The sequence below is a fragment of the Helicoverpa zea genome, chromosome 14 (genome assembly GCF_022581195.2).
Source record: "Helicoverpa zea isolate HzStark_Cry1AcR chromosome 14, ilHelZeax1.1, whole genome shotgun sequence".
Taxonomy (NCBI): domain Eukaryota; kingdom Metazoa; phylum Arthropoda; class Insecta; order Lepidoptera; family Noctuidae; genus Helicoverpa; species Helicoverpa zea.
In genome coordinates this window covers 9,195,702-9,212,376 of record NC_061465.1, presented here as the reverse complement: position 1 = coordinate 9,212,376, position 16,675 = coordinate 9,195,702, and the positions used below count along the sequence as shown (strand labels likewise).

Sequence of the window (16,675 nt, the reverse complement as noted above, 5' to 3'; positions counted from 1 at the left end):
CTAGACGCTATTATATTTGTTTTGCTAATAAACTGCCACTTGCAATAGCGATGGAGACTGAATGCCAAGAGCATACAGAATCGTGCAGCGATTCGTATAGGCCGCAGGCGATCCGATCACGTGACAGCATTGAGATACCATCTCGGGTTTAATAGAGTTCTTTGCTGCACTCAATCATTGCCTCTGTTAGTTCGCAATTGAGGCGCAGACAGCTGCGATTTACGACATGAAATCGAACTACGTTTTCGACAAGCCTTCGGAAAGCACAAACGATTGAATTCAGGAAAAGGTAGCTAACTACTTGGTATATTGTTTAAAGAATCACATAAAATACAAGAACCTGCCAAATTAGGCCGGACTTTTCATATTAGATTATCTAAACATGATCAAGTAAGCTCCGGATTTGGCAATGAGGTTCGGAATCAATTATTTGTACATAACAAGATTCGGACATCCAAGTCTTCCCGAATGGGGTCGTCCACCCTTTGGCGAGTAATCGAGCGAAGGCTATATCGGTCAATAAATCCACCGGTTTGCAGTGCACCGTACAATTCGAGCTATTAACCGACAGATTGGCTGCAGGCAAGACGATGGTGAATTCCGTAGTGACGGATGCCACAGTGCAACCGGCCTTCAAGCCGAGCACTAAAATAGAAAATAGCTAATATTCAACCGTTGCTAACTAAACATGCATAATGTTATCACAAAATATTATGCAATGTCCTCGATGACGATAAATTATTCTTATGACGTCTTTGCGTCTAAGGTGCCACTTATAAACAGCTTATAACACAACGATTGTGATGATAACAGTCGGAAAGTCGCCAAGTTGCATTGTACATCTGCTTTGATTGTAAAATAAAAAAGACAGCAATACGCGAAACAAATGAAGGATAAGCATTTAATTAATCCGAGCTATTAGGAATTGGATTGTTGTGATTAGGGCCGATAGCAATGACGTTTCGTGTGATTTATTAATGATTGTGTGCGGGGTATCGTATCGGCAGCAGTCGGCAACCGGGCCGCTAATAAACATAGGCGCGTCGTGAACTCGCCTGTTCTGATAAAGGCGTCTGAATGTCAACGCACCCGCCGGTCACCTTGAGCCAACGAACCACTCAAGTGAACGAGAGAATTTTGGCCAATGTCATACTATCTTATCGTAGTTACGCTGATGAGGTTAAAACTGGGAAACTGGGAACGTTGACCGATCAAGTGCATTGAGGCATCGAGCCTTATAGACATGTTTGAGCAATATAACTCACAACTGCGACTGGGAAAGTATTTATTTTTTATTTTCAGTACTGATTATTCATGATATTTAAACTAATCAAATTACAATCTTGGAAGTATTTCAAACTGATTCAATCTGTTCGCGACAGACGCATCCGTGCGCCGCGAGTGCAAAATCATAATGCCTGAGTGTTCGTGTATGCGCGTAACTATTTATACTCTAACAATTTTGTGATGAGGGTAATGAGCAAAAAGTGCCGTGAGCCGCGCCAAGGTATGTTTTTCACGTGCACCCTCCTTCTAAATTGTTATAGAATTGTGTTCAGATTTTGATAGTGATTTAATTTGTAAATTATAGCGTTTTTTGATACCAAATTGTAATAGTCTTGTAGCGGTAACCTTAACCTACATAATTTTGTATAATAAACCTAATAGTTCTGCCGTTTAAGGCCTGAATTACCTATGTAAACATTTCTCGATAGTAAAAATCCTAGACTTTCATTAGTGAAATAGTGTTTAACTGAAAGCCTAGGTCTCATTGTATACAAAATAACTTAATTTATAGAAATATTGTTAATAGTTTAAGTTATAGAGCAATAAATAATGTCTGTGTTTTGACTTTCATTTCACATGCAAATTAACAATACTAGGGCTTAGGTCACATTGTTAGGATTACTATCGCCAGATAGCCCATGAAATGCCCTAACACACACTGCCTTTCGTATCGAGATACCCCCCATAGTTTGTTTTTTATCTCGAGATAATCTTCACATAAGGGCCGATTTCACATAGTTTTTTATAGTTATTCGGTTATAGTATTTCAGCCCTGAAGGTATGCAGGGTGTGTGTGGTATAGTTCAGTAGCGCACTTCATGGGGCGTCTGACGCTATGTGTCCTGTAATGATATCATGTACCAATTGTTTGTAATACGGCTGTTAAATTGAAAGGTCAATAAAACTGAGTTGGTCGGAGGGACGAGAAATCGAGGTGCTCGTCACGGTAAAGTTTCGAGCTCATTCGGTGCGCAAGCGCCGCCGTACAAATCGTAGTCATCGGTATAGATTTTTGATAGTGTAACAAGTAAATAGTGAAAAGTAAATAGTGTAATTGTAGTATGGTAAGTGCGTCGAAGCTCGTCCCTTCAAGACTCCTGAAAAATATATGAAGACTTATTATTTCACCGGCATCCCTGAACCTATAGTAGCAGAGAGCCTAAAACCCGTCTAAACGTATTCTTGTTTCTGAAATTCCTGTTTCTCGCCACATCGTAAATACAGTCCACTCGCCCAGACGTCCAAGAACCAGCGACCGACGGGGCGTCAACGTCTCGAAGCCACCCCATAGTACCTGCTTCTGAGCTACGTCCGTCCCGCACATCTGTTTGGTCCTTGCGACCCGGATCGCCTGGGAAGCGAGCCAGGAACTTCAGCTGAAGATACTGAAGAGTTGTAAACAGCAAGTATGCCTGTGACAAGATCGCAAGGAAGAGCCGCTCAAGCCTGGATCATCGACGCCAGACCGGGCCGCCGCACACCCCCCATCGTGCACGACCAGCCGCCGTTCTCTCCAACCACCACCGAGGGGAGTGAGCAGCCCCCCCCTCCCCCGAGGGGGGGTGAAGACCTACCCTGCCCCGCAGCTGTGAGGGGAAGTGAGGCGCCGCCCTGCCCCCCTGCCCCGCGGGGGGGTGAAGACCGACCGCGCCCCCCTACCCCGCGAGGGGGTGAAGAGCGACCAGCGCCGTCGTCGTTGATGCAGACTGAAGCGTCGTCATCACTGAGGCCGCCTGGAACCAGTGCTGAAGAATATAGTTCAGGAGGAACACTGAAGGCTTGCGACAAGACATACAACCGAGCTGTACCGTTGACTACCCGGGTTGACGCCCGTACCGAACTTAAGGCACCGTCGCACAGATCGACGGCATCAAATAGAAAAATTAGAAATGCGCGTGAAGACTTATTGAAGATTAAGTTGGAGCTAGCGCAAATAGCACTTCAGAGGGCCGAGGAAGAATCGGACGACGATTATATGGACGATAGAAATTCCAATGAAGAGTACATCCGTTCCTGGTTGGAGGAAGCTCCGGAACCAGACCCGCAGGACGCCGCCGCTGAGGGAGGACATAGACCACCAGATACCCTGGACCTGCCCGAGCCCCCCCCCTCCGCGGTTATAGTGAATCCGGTCCTGCGTGGAATAAGTACTGCTCCTGGAAGAGACGCCGCCGCCGAGGGAGGACATAGACTGCCGGGTACCCTGGACAAACCAGAGCCCCCCCCCTCGAAGACCATCGATACTGAAGCCCTTTCATCAATGAAGAAACCAGTTGAAGATACCGCAGGGGGTGAAGGGCTCCGTCCGTTTATCACGGAACTCACCTCCGCCATCGCATCGCTAGCCGGCAATAGAAGCGAAGAGAAACCGGTGTACCACAACCCTGCTGCATCGAAAGTCATCATGACGCTGCCGAACTTTAGTGGATTGCATACAGAATGGCTATCGTTCCGCGCCATCTATGAGACAACGCGACCATATTTCAACGATGTGGAAAATACGGCGAGGCTGAGAAGAAGCCTGCGAGGAAGAGCGCTTGACACAGTTAGTTCCGAGCTTATCGGCAACGCCAGGCCAGATGACATCATGAAGGAGTTGGAGCTTCAGTTTGGCCGCCCCGACTCAATAGCGCAAGCGGAAACAGACAGACTGCGCGGGCTGCCACGCTGCGGAGAAGCACCGAAGGACATCTGCACTTTCGCCAGCCGTGTACGAAGTGGCATCGTCACACTGCGAGCGCTGAAAAAGGAACACTACCTCATGAACGCCGAGCTTATGCGCATCCTCACAGAGAAGCTGCCGAACTCGCTACGTGTACAGTGGTACAAGACATATACTGAGAAGTACCAGTCAACGCCGGACTTGGGTCTCTTCAGCGACTTCATCACCGAACAAGCTCGCTACTGCAGCGCGTTTGCACCGCCTGAAAACATCAGTGAAGCTACTGGACTTAGACGTGTGACGCAGAGAACACACACCACTATAGACAAGAAGCCCGCATCGAAGTGCCGCATCTGCGAGATGGATGGACACCGATCGCTAGACTGCCACAAGTTCGTGAAGGCTTCTGCGGACAAGAAGTGGGAACTTGCCAAGCAGCACAACCTGTGCTTCCGCTGCCTGCGCCATCGTCAGCACGGACACAGATGTCAGAAGAAGAGATGTGGAATCGAGGGCTGCACAGCATCACACCATCATCTGCTTCACTACAAGAAGAAGGCGAGCACTACTGAAGTCGCACAAGAAGCACAAGAAATAGTCGCAAGTTCACGCAACCACACAAATCAAGCGTTCCTGAAAATCGTTCCGGTGCAACTGTCCGGACCGGCGGGAGAAGTGCGCACCTACGCACTGCTGGATGACGGCTCAACCGTGTCACTGATTGACGAAGAGCTAGCAGACATGATCGGTGCAGAGGGACCAGTCGAGCCGATGAAGATAGGCGCCATCAGCGACGTGACTATCGACACGCCCACGTCGAAGAGAGTTGACCTCACGCTATCGACCTGCCATAGGAAGAAGATACCCTTCAGGGCGCGCACCATACCACGCCTGCACCTGTCGCCGCAGTCAATCAGCAAGGATGACATCGCTGACTGCAAGCACCTGTTCGACCTGGCAGATCAGCTGACGTACAACGCAGGGACGCCGAAGATTATCATCGGGCAAGACAACTGGCATCTGCTCCTAGCAACAGACATCAGAAGAGGGCCCCAGCATCAGCCGATAGCATCGTTAACTCCCTTGGGCTGGGTGCTGCACGGTGCCCGCACTAGGATTCTGGGACAGCAGGTGCACTACGTCAATCAGCTGAACAGCGCCGAGGAAAGCATAGACAAGCAACTTCGTGAATACTTCGCACTCGAGTCACTCATCATCAACCCGTGCCGACCAGCTTCTGACCCGGAGAAGAGAGCGGAAGATATATTACAACGCAGTATAGTACAGCTGGAAGATGGACGTCTTCAGACTGCGTTGCTATGGAGGAGTGACGAGATACAGATGCCGGACAGCTACGCGACTGCGATGAATAGACTCGTATCAATAGAGAAAAAACTCGACAAGAATCCTGCTCTGAAGACTAGATATATGGCGCAGATGGATTCACTAATAGAAAAGGGCTACGCAGAGAAAGCGCCCCTTGAACGTACACCGGGAAGAACGTGGTACCTGCCGCACTTCGACGTCTTCAACCCTATGAAACCGGAGAAGCTTCGTATAGTTCACGACGCAGCAGCGAAGACAAGAGGGATGTCACTGAACGACTACCTACTCACGGGTCCGGACTTGCTGCAGTCACTGCCCGGCGTGATGATGCGATTCCGACGTCACCGCGTCGCCGTCTCCGGAGATATCACTGAAATGTTTATGCAGGTGAAAGTAAAGCCAGAAGACAGAGACGCTCTCCGATATCTGTGGCGAGGAGAGCGGCGGGAGGGGGCGCCGGAAGAGTACCGAATGACGTCAATAATATTCGGCGCAGCAAGTTCACCGTGTACAGCAATATTCGCTAAGAACTGGAATGCTAAACGCCATGCGAACGAACATCCAGAAGCAGTAGAAGCAATAGTCAAGAATCATTACATGGACGATTACCTGGATAGCTTCAGAAGTACAGAAGAGGCGACGCGCACAATCAAGATAGTACAAGAAATACATAGTAAAGCGCGCTTCGACCTAACGAAATGGGTATCCAACAGCGAAGAAGTGCTGCGTGAATTGGTACCGGGCCAAGAAACAACACAGATTGTTAATCTTGGAAATATAGAAAACACAGAGAAAGTACTCGGCGTGATATGGAAGCCACACACAGACGAGCTGAGCTTCAACTTAAAACTCGCGCGCCTACCTACTGGCCTGCTCGACAAGGAAACGCCCACCAAGAGAGAGGCGCTCAAGATAGTTATGTCGCTGTATGACCCGCTGGGCCTCGCCTCACCTATAACAATCAGGGCGAAACAAATACTGCAAGAAGCCTGGAGGCGGGGAGTCGACTGGGATCAACCTCTCGATGAAGAACTATCAAGCCAGTGGAGGGCGTGGATAAGTCATCTCGAACAGCTGAAGAACGTAAACATACCGCGCTGTTATCCTGGGTACAGCGAGGCTACAGAAATACAAGTACACGTGTTCACCGACGCCAGTGAGAAGGCCTACGCTACAGCGGTGTACTGGAGGTCAACGACCCGTGATAACAACGTGCACGTCAGCCTCGTCATGGCGAAGGCGAAGGTGGCGCCGCTGAAGCTGCTGTCAATACCGCGCCTCGAGCTGCAAGCCGCGGTGATGGGTACGCGCGTCGCAGCCGCAGTGATATATGAACACAACGTCAAGCCCGCCTCCGTGACCTACTGGAGTGACAACAGAACCGTTCTGACATGGATAAGGAAAGGAGCCAGATCGTACAAGCCATTCGTTGCACATCGCTTGGCCGCCATAGAGGAAAATAGCAGAGTCGAAGAGTGGCGCTGGGTGCCTACAAAAAGCAACATAGCCGACGCCGCCACTCGCGACGTCCCGACGCACTTTCATACCGACCACGAGTGGTACTGCGGCCCTAAGTTCCTCTACGACGACCCATCGACATGGCCGACCGAGTCACCAGCTGACAGTCAACCGACAGGCGAGGAAAAAACAGTCACGCTCATACAAGCAGGCGCAACAAACCTCATAGACGTCGTTCCCGACCCCGCTCGATTTTCAAGGTGGGAGCGATTGCTGCGCGCCACAGCCAGAGTACTACAGTTTATATCGTTATGTAGAAAACAACATACAGAAAAAACGTTCTACAAGCGAACAAGGAAAAACAAAGAAAACGATCCTGATTGGTCGAGAGCGGTGCGAGCGCCCCGCGCGCCCGCCGAAGCTGCGCGCGCCCAAATATACACACGCAAGTTTATTATATTGGACGCGACATACATTCAAAGAGCAGAGAAGCTGTTAGTTCATGTGGTGCAACAGGAAGCCTTTAAACAAGAAATAGCCAGTCTCGAGAGCAACAAAACAGTCGCAAGTAGTAGCCGGCTGTACCCGCTGCGCATAGAACTAAACGACGGAGTTATAGTACTGCGAAGCCGCATAGCTGCTGTAGATAAAGTCGCTAAAAGCGTGAAGAGTCCACCTGTGTTAGACGGCGATCACCGCATTACACAGCTATATATAGACTGGACACACCGTAGTCTACAACACAGCGGCACCGAGCTCGTCGTGAATGAGGTCAGACAGCACTACTGGATTGTGCGCCTGCGCCCGACAGTCAAGCAAGTCATCGCGCGCTGCCTGCACTGCCGCATACGTCGCGCGCGCGCGCCGACGCCGGCAACCGGCGACCACCCGAAGACACGCCTAGCTCATCACCGCAGGCCGTTCACATACACCGGGCTTGATTATTTCGGCCCGCTGTCAGTCACCGTCGGTCGTCAGCATCACAAGCGATACGTGGCGCTGTTCACGTGTCTCACAACGAGGGCAGTTCACCTCGAGATCGCGCACAGCCTCAGCGCGGACTCAGCTGTGTTGGCGCTGCGCAGGTTCGCAGCGCGACGCGGCTGTCCCACCGAAATCTACTCCGACAACGGCACCAACATGCACGGTGCTGACCGTGAGCTGCGTGAGGCCTGCCAGGAGGAGGCCAGCCGACGCGGCATCGCCTGGCGCTTCATCACGCCTTCCGCGCCTTTCATGGGAGGCGCCTGGGAGCGCTTAGTGCGGTGCGTTAAGACCGCGCTAGGCGCCACGCTGCACGAGCGCCACCCACGCGAGGAGGTCCTCGCGACGCTGCTCTGCGAGGTCGAGTACGTCGTCAACAGCCGGCCGCTCACCCACGTATCTGTGAGCGGCGACGACGACGAGTCCATCACACCGAACCATTTCCTGCTGGGCGGCTCGGCACGCCTGCCGAGCCCCGGCACGTTCGACGAGCGAGACATCGACAGCAAGAAGCACTGGCGGCGCGCCCAGATACTCGCCGACATGTTCTGGCGCCGCTGGGTGCGCGAGTACCTGCCCGAGCTCCAATACCGGCGGGAGCCGCACGCCCGCGGCCCCGCGCTGCAGCTGGGCGACCCCGTCCTCATCGCCGACGGCAACCTGCCTCGCAACACCTGGCCGCGAGGCCGGGTCGTGGCCGTCTACCCGGGCGCTGATGGTGAAGTTCGGACCGCTGACGTGCGCACCGCAGGTGGCATACTAAAGCGTCCGACGAAGAAACTCGTGCCGCTGCCTAAGTAACCGGGCAGTGCGGCATCACCGGCGTCGCGGCGCCCTGGCGCTATCACTGCGCCGTCGCTCACCGGAGATGCGGCATCGCTGCGAGCCAGAGCTACGAGTCATCGCTACGGGTCAACGCTTCGAGTCCCTACATCGTGTCATCGTGTCATCGTGTCATCGTTTAATAGACTAAATAGTGATAGTGAAAGTGAAAGTGATAGTGCCTACGCTCTGCCGCACGGCGGGAGAGATGTTCGCGACAGACGCATCCGTGCGCCGCGAGTGCAAAATCATAATGCCTGAGTGTTCGTGTATGCGCGTAACTATTTATACTCTAACAATTTTGTGATGAGGGTAATGAGCAAAAAGTGCCGTGAGCCGCGCCAAGGTATGTTTTTCACGTGCACCCTCCTTCTAAATTGTTATAGAATTGTGTTCAGATTTTGATAGTGATTTAATTTGTAAATTATAGCGTTTTTTGATACCAAATTGTAATAGTCTTGTAGCGGTAACCTTAACCTACATAATTTTGTATAATAAACCTAATAGTTCTGCCGTTTAAGGCCTGAATTACCTATGTAAACATTTCTCGATAGTAAAAATCCTAGACTTTCATTAGTGAAATAGTGTTTAACTGAAAGCCTAGGTCTCATTGTATACAAAATAACTTAATTTATAGAAATATTGTTAATAGTTTAAGTTATAGAGCAATAAATAATGTCTGTGTTTTGACTTTCATTTCACATGCAAATTAACAATACTAGGGCTTAGGTCACATTGTTAGGATTACTATCGCCAGATAGCCCATGAAATGCCCTAACACACACTGCCTTTCGTATCGAGATACCCCCCATAGTTTGTTTTTTATCTCGAGATAATCTTCACATAAGGGCCGATTTCACATAGTTTTTTATAGTTATTCGGTTATAGTATTTCAGCCCTGAAGGTATGCAGGGTGTGTGTGGTATAGTTCAGTAGCGCACTTCATGGGGCGTCTGACGCTATGTGTCCTGTAATGATATCATGTACCAATTGTTTGTAATACGGCTGTTAAATTGAAAGGTCAATAAAACTGAGTTGGTCGGAGGGACGAGAAATCGAGGTGCTCGTCACGGTAAAGTTTCGAGCTCATTCGGTGCGCAAGCGCCGCCGTACAAATCGTAGTCATCGGTATAGATTTTTGATAGTGTAACAAGTAAATAGTGAAAAGTAAATAGTGTAATTGTAGTATGGTAAGTGCGTCGAAGCTCGTCCCTTCAAGACTCCTGAAAAATATATGAAGACTTATTATTTCACCGGCATCCCTGAACCTATAGTAGCAGAGAGCCTAAAACCCGTCTAAACGTATTCTTGTTTCTGAAATTCCTGTTTCTCGCCACATCGTAAATACAGTCCACTCGCCCAGACGTCCAAGAACCAGCGACCGACGGGGCGTCAACGTCTCGAAGCCACCCCATAGTACCTGCTTCTGAGCTACGTCCGTCCCGCACACAATCTAACATAAGTAAGTAGTAAGTATGATACCAACTAAACGATTAAATTACTTTATAATTGTTACGCTAGCCGAGATACGTTCTGTATAAAATCATACAAGTTATTACAATAACGTAAAGTTGTTGTTATACCTTTCTGTTACCTGTACGGTTTATTTAATGACGTGTTTAAACACATACGTACTTACATATATTAGGTTAGCAACAAAACTGTTTTGTTGTACTTACTTACATACATTGCGTATTTCAGCATGCTCGATCATGAGTATGAGCAAACGTCATGATTACCGTCCCCAGCCGCGACCAGACTGTTGACGTACGTAATAGTATAATTAAATGTCACCGCGACACTCTGTTACCGGGTTCATACCACGATCGTGCCAAAAATAAGCGAGTGTTCCATTGTCGCTGAGCACTAAAGTTTCACGCCAATTACATCGTAAGTTAACACCACGAAACCATGCAAAATTGAAACTTAAACCGCTATTCTCTAGAGGCTGTATCCTAACTTGATGTTTGTAGTCTAAAAGTGTGCCTTTGGATCTTGACATTGAATTGTCAGCTCAGCAATGCTTCAGTTAGAAGATAAATTGAGAGGGGGCGGTGAAGCATTGGCAGCAGCAGGATTCACGTGGTTGGGACATCTCGCAATAGTTGATGTAGCTTGGTGCATCTCAGGTGCCAATGAGGCTGCTCCAGTTAGCTGGCTTGGATCGATGTCGACGCGCCGAAATAGCTCTCGCGGCCGCTCAGAATACACCCGCAAGGTCGCTAGCCGACCTGTGCCCTCTTTATGACCCATCGCGTATCTTACAATGCCTTTGAAATCGGCGCGCACCTTTGTCTAATTCTAAATTATACGAAGATGATGAGGGTTTTCGACGATCGATTCCGAAAACTGCGAGCCAGCTTCGGTATTAGTCTGCAGTGTCTGTGTTTGAAGTATACCGTAAATTAATTCATATACGTTTTTGTTAGACCGCAACATATTTAGCGATTGAACCGTAATGATAAATTATTAAAATGCAACCAACGTCACCTCCACATGCAATTCGGCAATGTCAGGGTATGTGAAAGTTTCCATTGGTGGCGTTTCAACACCAAAAAAGTGCATAAGGGGGTCGGAACTTGGCCGCGACAAATCGTGTCAACTGTTTACGAAGTCGACTAACAAGTGGGAACTTGGCAGATTGCAAACTCTTGCGTTAACCGCTCATTTAATTGAGGGATGCATTGCGTTAAGACGGAGAACATTTACATAAGATGTTTGTAACAATTTTTGTCAGCTACAGTTTTTTCCAGTCTCCAGTCCATTAAATCTGTAATGCGGTCAACGAGAAACAAAAATATATTGTTACGAGAAATGAGAGACGTAAACACATGAGAGTTCATTTGTCTCAGTATAAATAGCACGTGTTTATTAGTTTTTCTGTGCTGGTTTAAGAATGTCCGTCAGGTGGTTCATCCGGCTGTAAAGGGTCATCACAACTAAATTAACGACGGGATATTATAGCAGTAAGACTAGTATTCGTGGTACTTCTACATTTTAATTTATGAAGCTAATAATAATTATTACATACTATGAATTCATATTTTTTATATTAAAATAAATAGTAAGTTACAAATTTTGAAACAAATTATAGGTTCATCAGAATGAAAGTATTAATCATGTTACTCTTTGCATACCTAATTTAATGGAGTCTGTTTATTTACAACGTAGGCACCTGTTAGTGAAGTAAATGAAGCGTAAGGGACGATTAAATAAAAATCTGCATTAATTGTCTTACGTTTTTCAGGTAGGTCATCATGGCAGTAACTCACTGTCTAGTCGCAGGTACACAAATTAGCGAAAACCAATAGTTGCCGTCATCAGGCACACAACATGAGTGGCGCAGGCGTTAAACTGATAATTCTTTATTTAGATTTGCGTGAGAAGCGTTCAGAGAGATCTTCTATTTTAAACTAATTTGGGGTGTATTTTTAGAGAAAGAGTATGACTCACGGGAACTGCTAGCGATCGCTAAGAATTATTTGACTACAAAACTAGTATTACGCGAACAGATTGTATTTTAAACAGAGATGACTTAACTTTCCGAGAATTCGTTCCTCTTACTAGTTTTAAAATTGAAATGGAAAAGATAGCAACAACTGTTCAAGATCTGAATACTGGTGACTCAGGTGTATTCTTAAATAACCGACGCTGTCTAAGAGAGATATTTATTCCAACGGACAGCTCAAGTTCTTATTTGAAATTCTAAGAAATTGCACGTCTATATGCAAGGCAGTCATAACAACAACTTCATAATAATGTGTCTGGCTTAGCATGCAAAAAGCTTGTGGTAACTCCTGTGTAATCACGTATCTGGTCTGCTAGTTGGATGCGCAGACGCGGCAACTGGAGCGTCGCGGCGCCAGCCGCTCGGGCAGGCGCGCGCGCACTTTTATTGTTCCACCTTTACCGCTAACTTCATTATGACGTTTTGAAATTCAAATAGCATATTGCAAATATATTTTTTTATAATGTGTAACGTACACTGGTCTGTACTGAGCTAACTTGTTATTACTGATTGCGCTGTAAATCATGCGCACTTCCTAGCTCGTTTGTATGAAATTATGCTAAGTGAAACGTTAACTTGCTTTATCGATTCATTGGAACAGTATAAATAACAACTTTGGAATACATTTCGGAAAAGACAATGAAAAAAGTCTAGAAAACATTTCGGGAATCCCCAATTACTCAAAACACTAAAGTTAGATCACATAACATGATTAGCGTCCAATGCATAGGGGGTTTTATTCCTCACCACGCTACCGAGTCCATCAAATAGATCGTCGTGCCGATACGGTCTCAAAATAGTCGTTCCGTAGTGTACGCCCGTGTTTCGCATTACGATATTGGCCTTCCCATCAATTTTATTCGAATAGAGGCGAATTTGTCGCAGCACCGGTGCATTTTTTCACTTATTGATGACATCACACTTCTAAATTTCTAAGAACATTTTGAGATATCTGCTTCAATGCAAAGTAGTTCTGGTATTGTCTCCAAGCATAATGCGATATACTTAGGTACGATAAACGTTTTAGCGAGTTTCAGATTTGACTAGACATATTAAAAAACATAGACTGCAGATTGATATCAGCCATTTATCTTTGAATTATGGTATAATGAAACGGAACAACAAAATATCACGCGAAGGAAATACCCAGACAAAAACCAGTTCCTCTTTAATGCCAATACGAATCAAATTGTCAATACCAGGACTTAAACAAACAGCACACACCGCGAAGAGGGCAATGACTACAAACTTAGCACGTAAATCAAAATTGATTAAACAAACATAATTTACCGTCTGATATCATTGCAATTCAATCGTCCAAATAAAAAACATGAAATCTAGATCAATTTAGATTTAGACAATTTTACGGCTGTCTAAAAATAGTCCAGCACCGGACATAACAGGAGAGATGCAAAAACATATTTTATGACATACATTACATGGTCGGTATCGCGCGTTTTATTAGGCTCTTGTATATGTAAAGCGTTGTATATGTGGGGTATCGGAGTCCATCGCAATATTGGGCCATCAATCTCCGGGCCAAGATAATGGTGCCGCGTTGGCGATGTAATAGTTCCTTGACCGGCTGATTGAAATATCTAGCAGCGGTGCGCCACGTGACAGCCACGTTCAAAATAATCTCGTATGACGATGCGAATCGATGCATCGCAGTCATAACGTAAAATACAAGATCGGATTAAAATATTCAGGATAGCAGTAAACTACGTGGCTGTAACTGAACATTCCTTTTGAAGGGATCAAAGAAAAATCGATTAAACAGAATTGGACGTGAACGTGCTTCGCAAATAGTCTCCAATTTGACTGGTTCAATGAAGGTTGAGTTCTATTTTTAGAACATAATTCGTATTTGGATACTAAAAAACGTCAGAAACATGTTACTAAGATGTTTATGAAAGCCAACCAACATCGGCCTAATTTTAAATTTGAATCGATATCGGTCAAACAGAGCCTATGACGTATACGTGGGTGCGTATTCATTACTGATTTATGATAATTGGCTTTAATAAAATCGAGCTGTTTTATTATCTTTTGTAGGGAACACTAGTGTTTCCATCCTCGATAGTTTTACAGTGCTACTTACAATGTAATATTTTGCCAAATTGTACAGAAAAGTCCAAAGATGATGAGTTTTCATTTATATTTCAGCGTCAGAACAACCTTGTATCAGTTGCGTGTCTTACCTGAAACAAACAAAAATATTTGATTAACATGGAGTATTTTTTATTTTGACGTAGAAAATTGTGAAGAGTGAGTTGGCGGGCGATACGGGATCGATATGAGATGGCCGGGCGAATCATGCAAGTCATTGAGGTCGTCAACATCGTCGTGTTTTGCAGACCGAACACCGTAATGACGTCTACTGTCTCTATAGCTGCTATTATTTCGGGTCAACATTGCTGGGAAAGAATTTTTTTTCACGATAAATTGATGTTTTGTTACACTGGGCGTCGTGAATCACCCCGAAGGCATGATGTAATTTTTGTTTATTTCTAGATCCGCATTATTTCTGTTTCGTACAAAATTCCATGAGGCATGAGACTGTTGCTAACCTGAGTCACAACCTGAGTGTCATAATCATAATATATTTTAAAGGACTGAAGCCAACTAAAGATGGGTAGCGATACCAATTTATGGTGAACTCACAGTGTTTCAAGAAGTTTTATGGTACTTTTTAGATAACAACTTTCTAGAAGTCTTTAAACGAACTTGAACACTCTCAAGAGTTGCTGATTCAGAAACTGTTTGACTGTAGCTTGAGCTTTGAAAATGTGTTTCAATGGATTTACATCAATCAGTATTTCAAACTACATCGACGTTGTAGATGCTCTATTGCCAGAAGTGAGAAGTTTTGCACGGAACATCTAATAATCTAGTCTAGTTATGCAATCATTATTCACACAACCTACGTCTTGACGCGATAATAGACGCAATGTTTATCAAAGTAGTATAATAAATCACATCATGCTTTGGTGACGACGCGCCGATGACGCCACGAGACTGGCATTAAGTGACGAAAGAAAGTATCACAACAACAATAAAATAGAAAACCGCTCAAACAGATCATCACCACCTTTTGTAAACGTTACAGCTCGTAAAGTTTATACAACAAAACATTGACCGGCAACGTAAAAGCGGATACACACGTGGGACGATAAATACTTTGCCAAATTGCGAGTCCCGTCGATTATCCCAACGGGCCCTGCATGTGGCCCGAAGGGCGGCGCGTGCACCCTATCTTATGGAATTGTCTAATTTATCACTAGAGATTTATGTAGGCAGCGACGCGCCCGCATACACTGTGTACACAGCTTATATTGGTTCCATTATAATATAAACTTATGCGAGGGATAGTCCTGGTCACAATGAGAAAGTTATTACTGGGATTGTCATGTGGACACGCTTTGTCGCGCGCTCACTACATCGGCTATTTAATTATGGTAATGTATTGAATATTGGTTCAAGCATTGCTCTTCTAATGTTTTTACTCGAGTGCACTTTATTAAATTCTGTCAAAGGTCAGATATCGAGTGCACGGCGTTTCTTTTGCATGTTCTAGCATGCATGGATGGTTTATTCATCAGTTTGAATAATAACTCTTTTTATACGATGCCAGCGATACGGTATTGAATTTGAATTTCGTATGGATTAGCGGTCGTGATCATATGCGCCAGATAACTTATAATCATGCGCATTATGAATAAATATTATTATTATTCTAATGGCGGCGTCACAGAGTAAACAGAAAGAATGCAACTGACAACCCAGGAAATAGGAATAAGTTAACTATTGCTGCGAGGATTAATACATTTTCCTCATTAAAATTACATTTATAGCTATGTATTTACTACGAAATCCTGTGTTGACTACCAAGTAGCGCCTCAGAAACTCCGTAGACACGTTACAATTAGTTGCATACGTATAAAGAACTATTTTCTCTAAAATCCTCTTTACCAGGTTTATATGTGGCCGCACTCAATCAAGTGGAGCTCATCAAATCAAAATGACTAGTGGTGTTTCGGTAAGGTAACGGCATTTGGTCACGCGTCCTAGCAACTGATCAGTCGCCAGTCCCCACGATCTCCGTCAATTAGCTGGACATATATTACAATACAATAATTATATTGATGGATATTAAATTGTGAGCATGAAATACTGCGTTTTTGCTGTAATGATCGCAACTTTTTACTAAAGAGAATGGGGATGTTGTTTAAAAATCTTACACGTTTTCTAGAGGCCACAGGCGTATGTCATGTGTTATTCAAGAGAAATTACTAGTGTAGGAGGATGTTGCAAAATCATCACAAATTAATTATATCCACTAATCCCATCAACGTCAAGATGACTATAAACATTTATCAATATAATTTCTAAATAATTGGTTTTAAACCATTAAAACCAATTATTTTCTCAACAACGCTTAAAAACTATATCTCAGCACAATAAAGCACGAATATTTTGAACGAACCTAATGGAGTTTCTTTTAGAAAATTAATATCGATAAACATTTATTACGCGCCCGTCCTTGTTGTGGACCTAAGGGCAGGGCGCCTTCTTCCACTCCGATGGTAAGCAAACACGTTTTAAATTATCACAGGCAAAGATTGTGG

General features: G+C 45.5%; 2 protein-coding genes across 9 annotated transcripts in view; one reads left to right on the top strand and one right to left on the bottom strand.

Moving 5' to 3' along the window:
- The window catches only part of LOC124636319 (serine/threonine-protein kinase minibrain), a 112,680-nt gene that overhangs the window by 33,000 nt on the left and 63,005 nt on the right, over positions 1–16,675 (bottom strand). The window contains exon 1 of one of the 7 annotated variants that reach the window (XM_047172367.1): positions 14,149–14,234. The exons of the other annotated variants lie outside the window; for them this stretch is intronic. Coding sequence (XP_047028323.1) covers positions 14,149–14,202 — 54 coding nt within the window. The 5' untranslated portion in view covers positions 14,203–14,234. Of the gene's footprint in view, positions 1–14,148; positions 14,235–16,675 lie in introns of those variants that run through there. 7 annotated transcript variants of the gene reach the window in all.
- Positions 1,375–9,989, top strand: LOC124636318. 2 transcript variants are annotated; one of them, XR_006985119.1, is made up of 2 exons: positions 1,375–9,729; positions 9,890–9,989. XR_006985119.1 is itself a non-coding variant. In XM_047172358.1 (2 exons), exon 2 carries the CDS (start codon positions 2,696–2,698, stop codon positions 8,516–8,518), a length of 5,823 nt encoding a protein of 1,940 aa, XP_047028314.1. In that variant the 5' UTR covers positions 1,375–2,351; positions 2,512–2,695; the 3' UTR covers positions 8,519–9,772. The 2 variants fall into 2 exon arrangements, 1 of the variants encoding a protein (XP_047028314.1); XM_047172358.1 differs by lacking the exon at positions 9,890–9,989 and having other exon boundaries at positions 1,375–2,351; positions 2,512–9,772.

Coding starts and splice junctions, on each gene's coding strand:
- LOC124636318 (XM_047172358.1), top strand. CDS start 2,696: ATGCCTGTGACAAGATCGCAAGGAAGAGCCGCTCAAGCCTGGATCATC.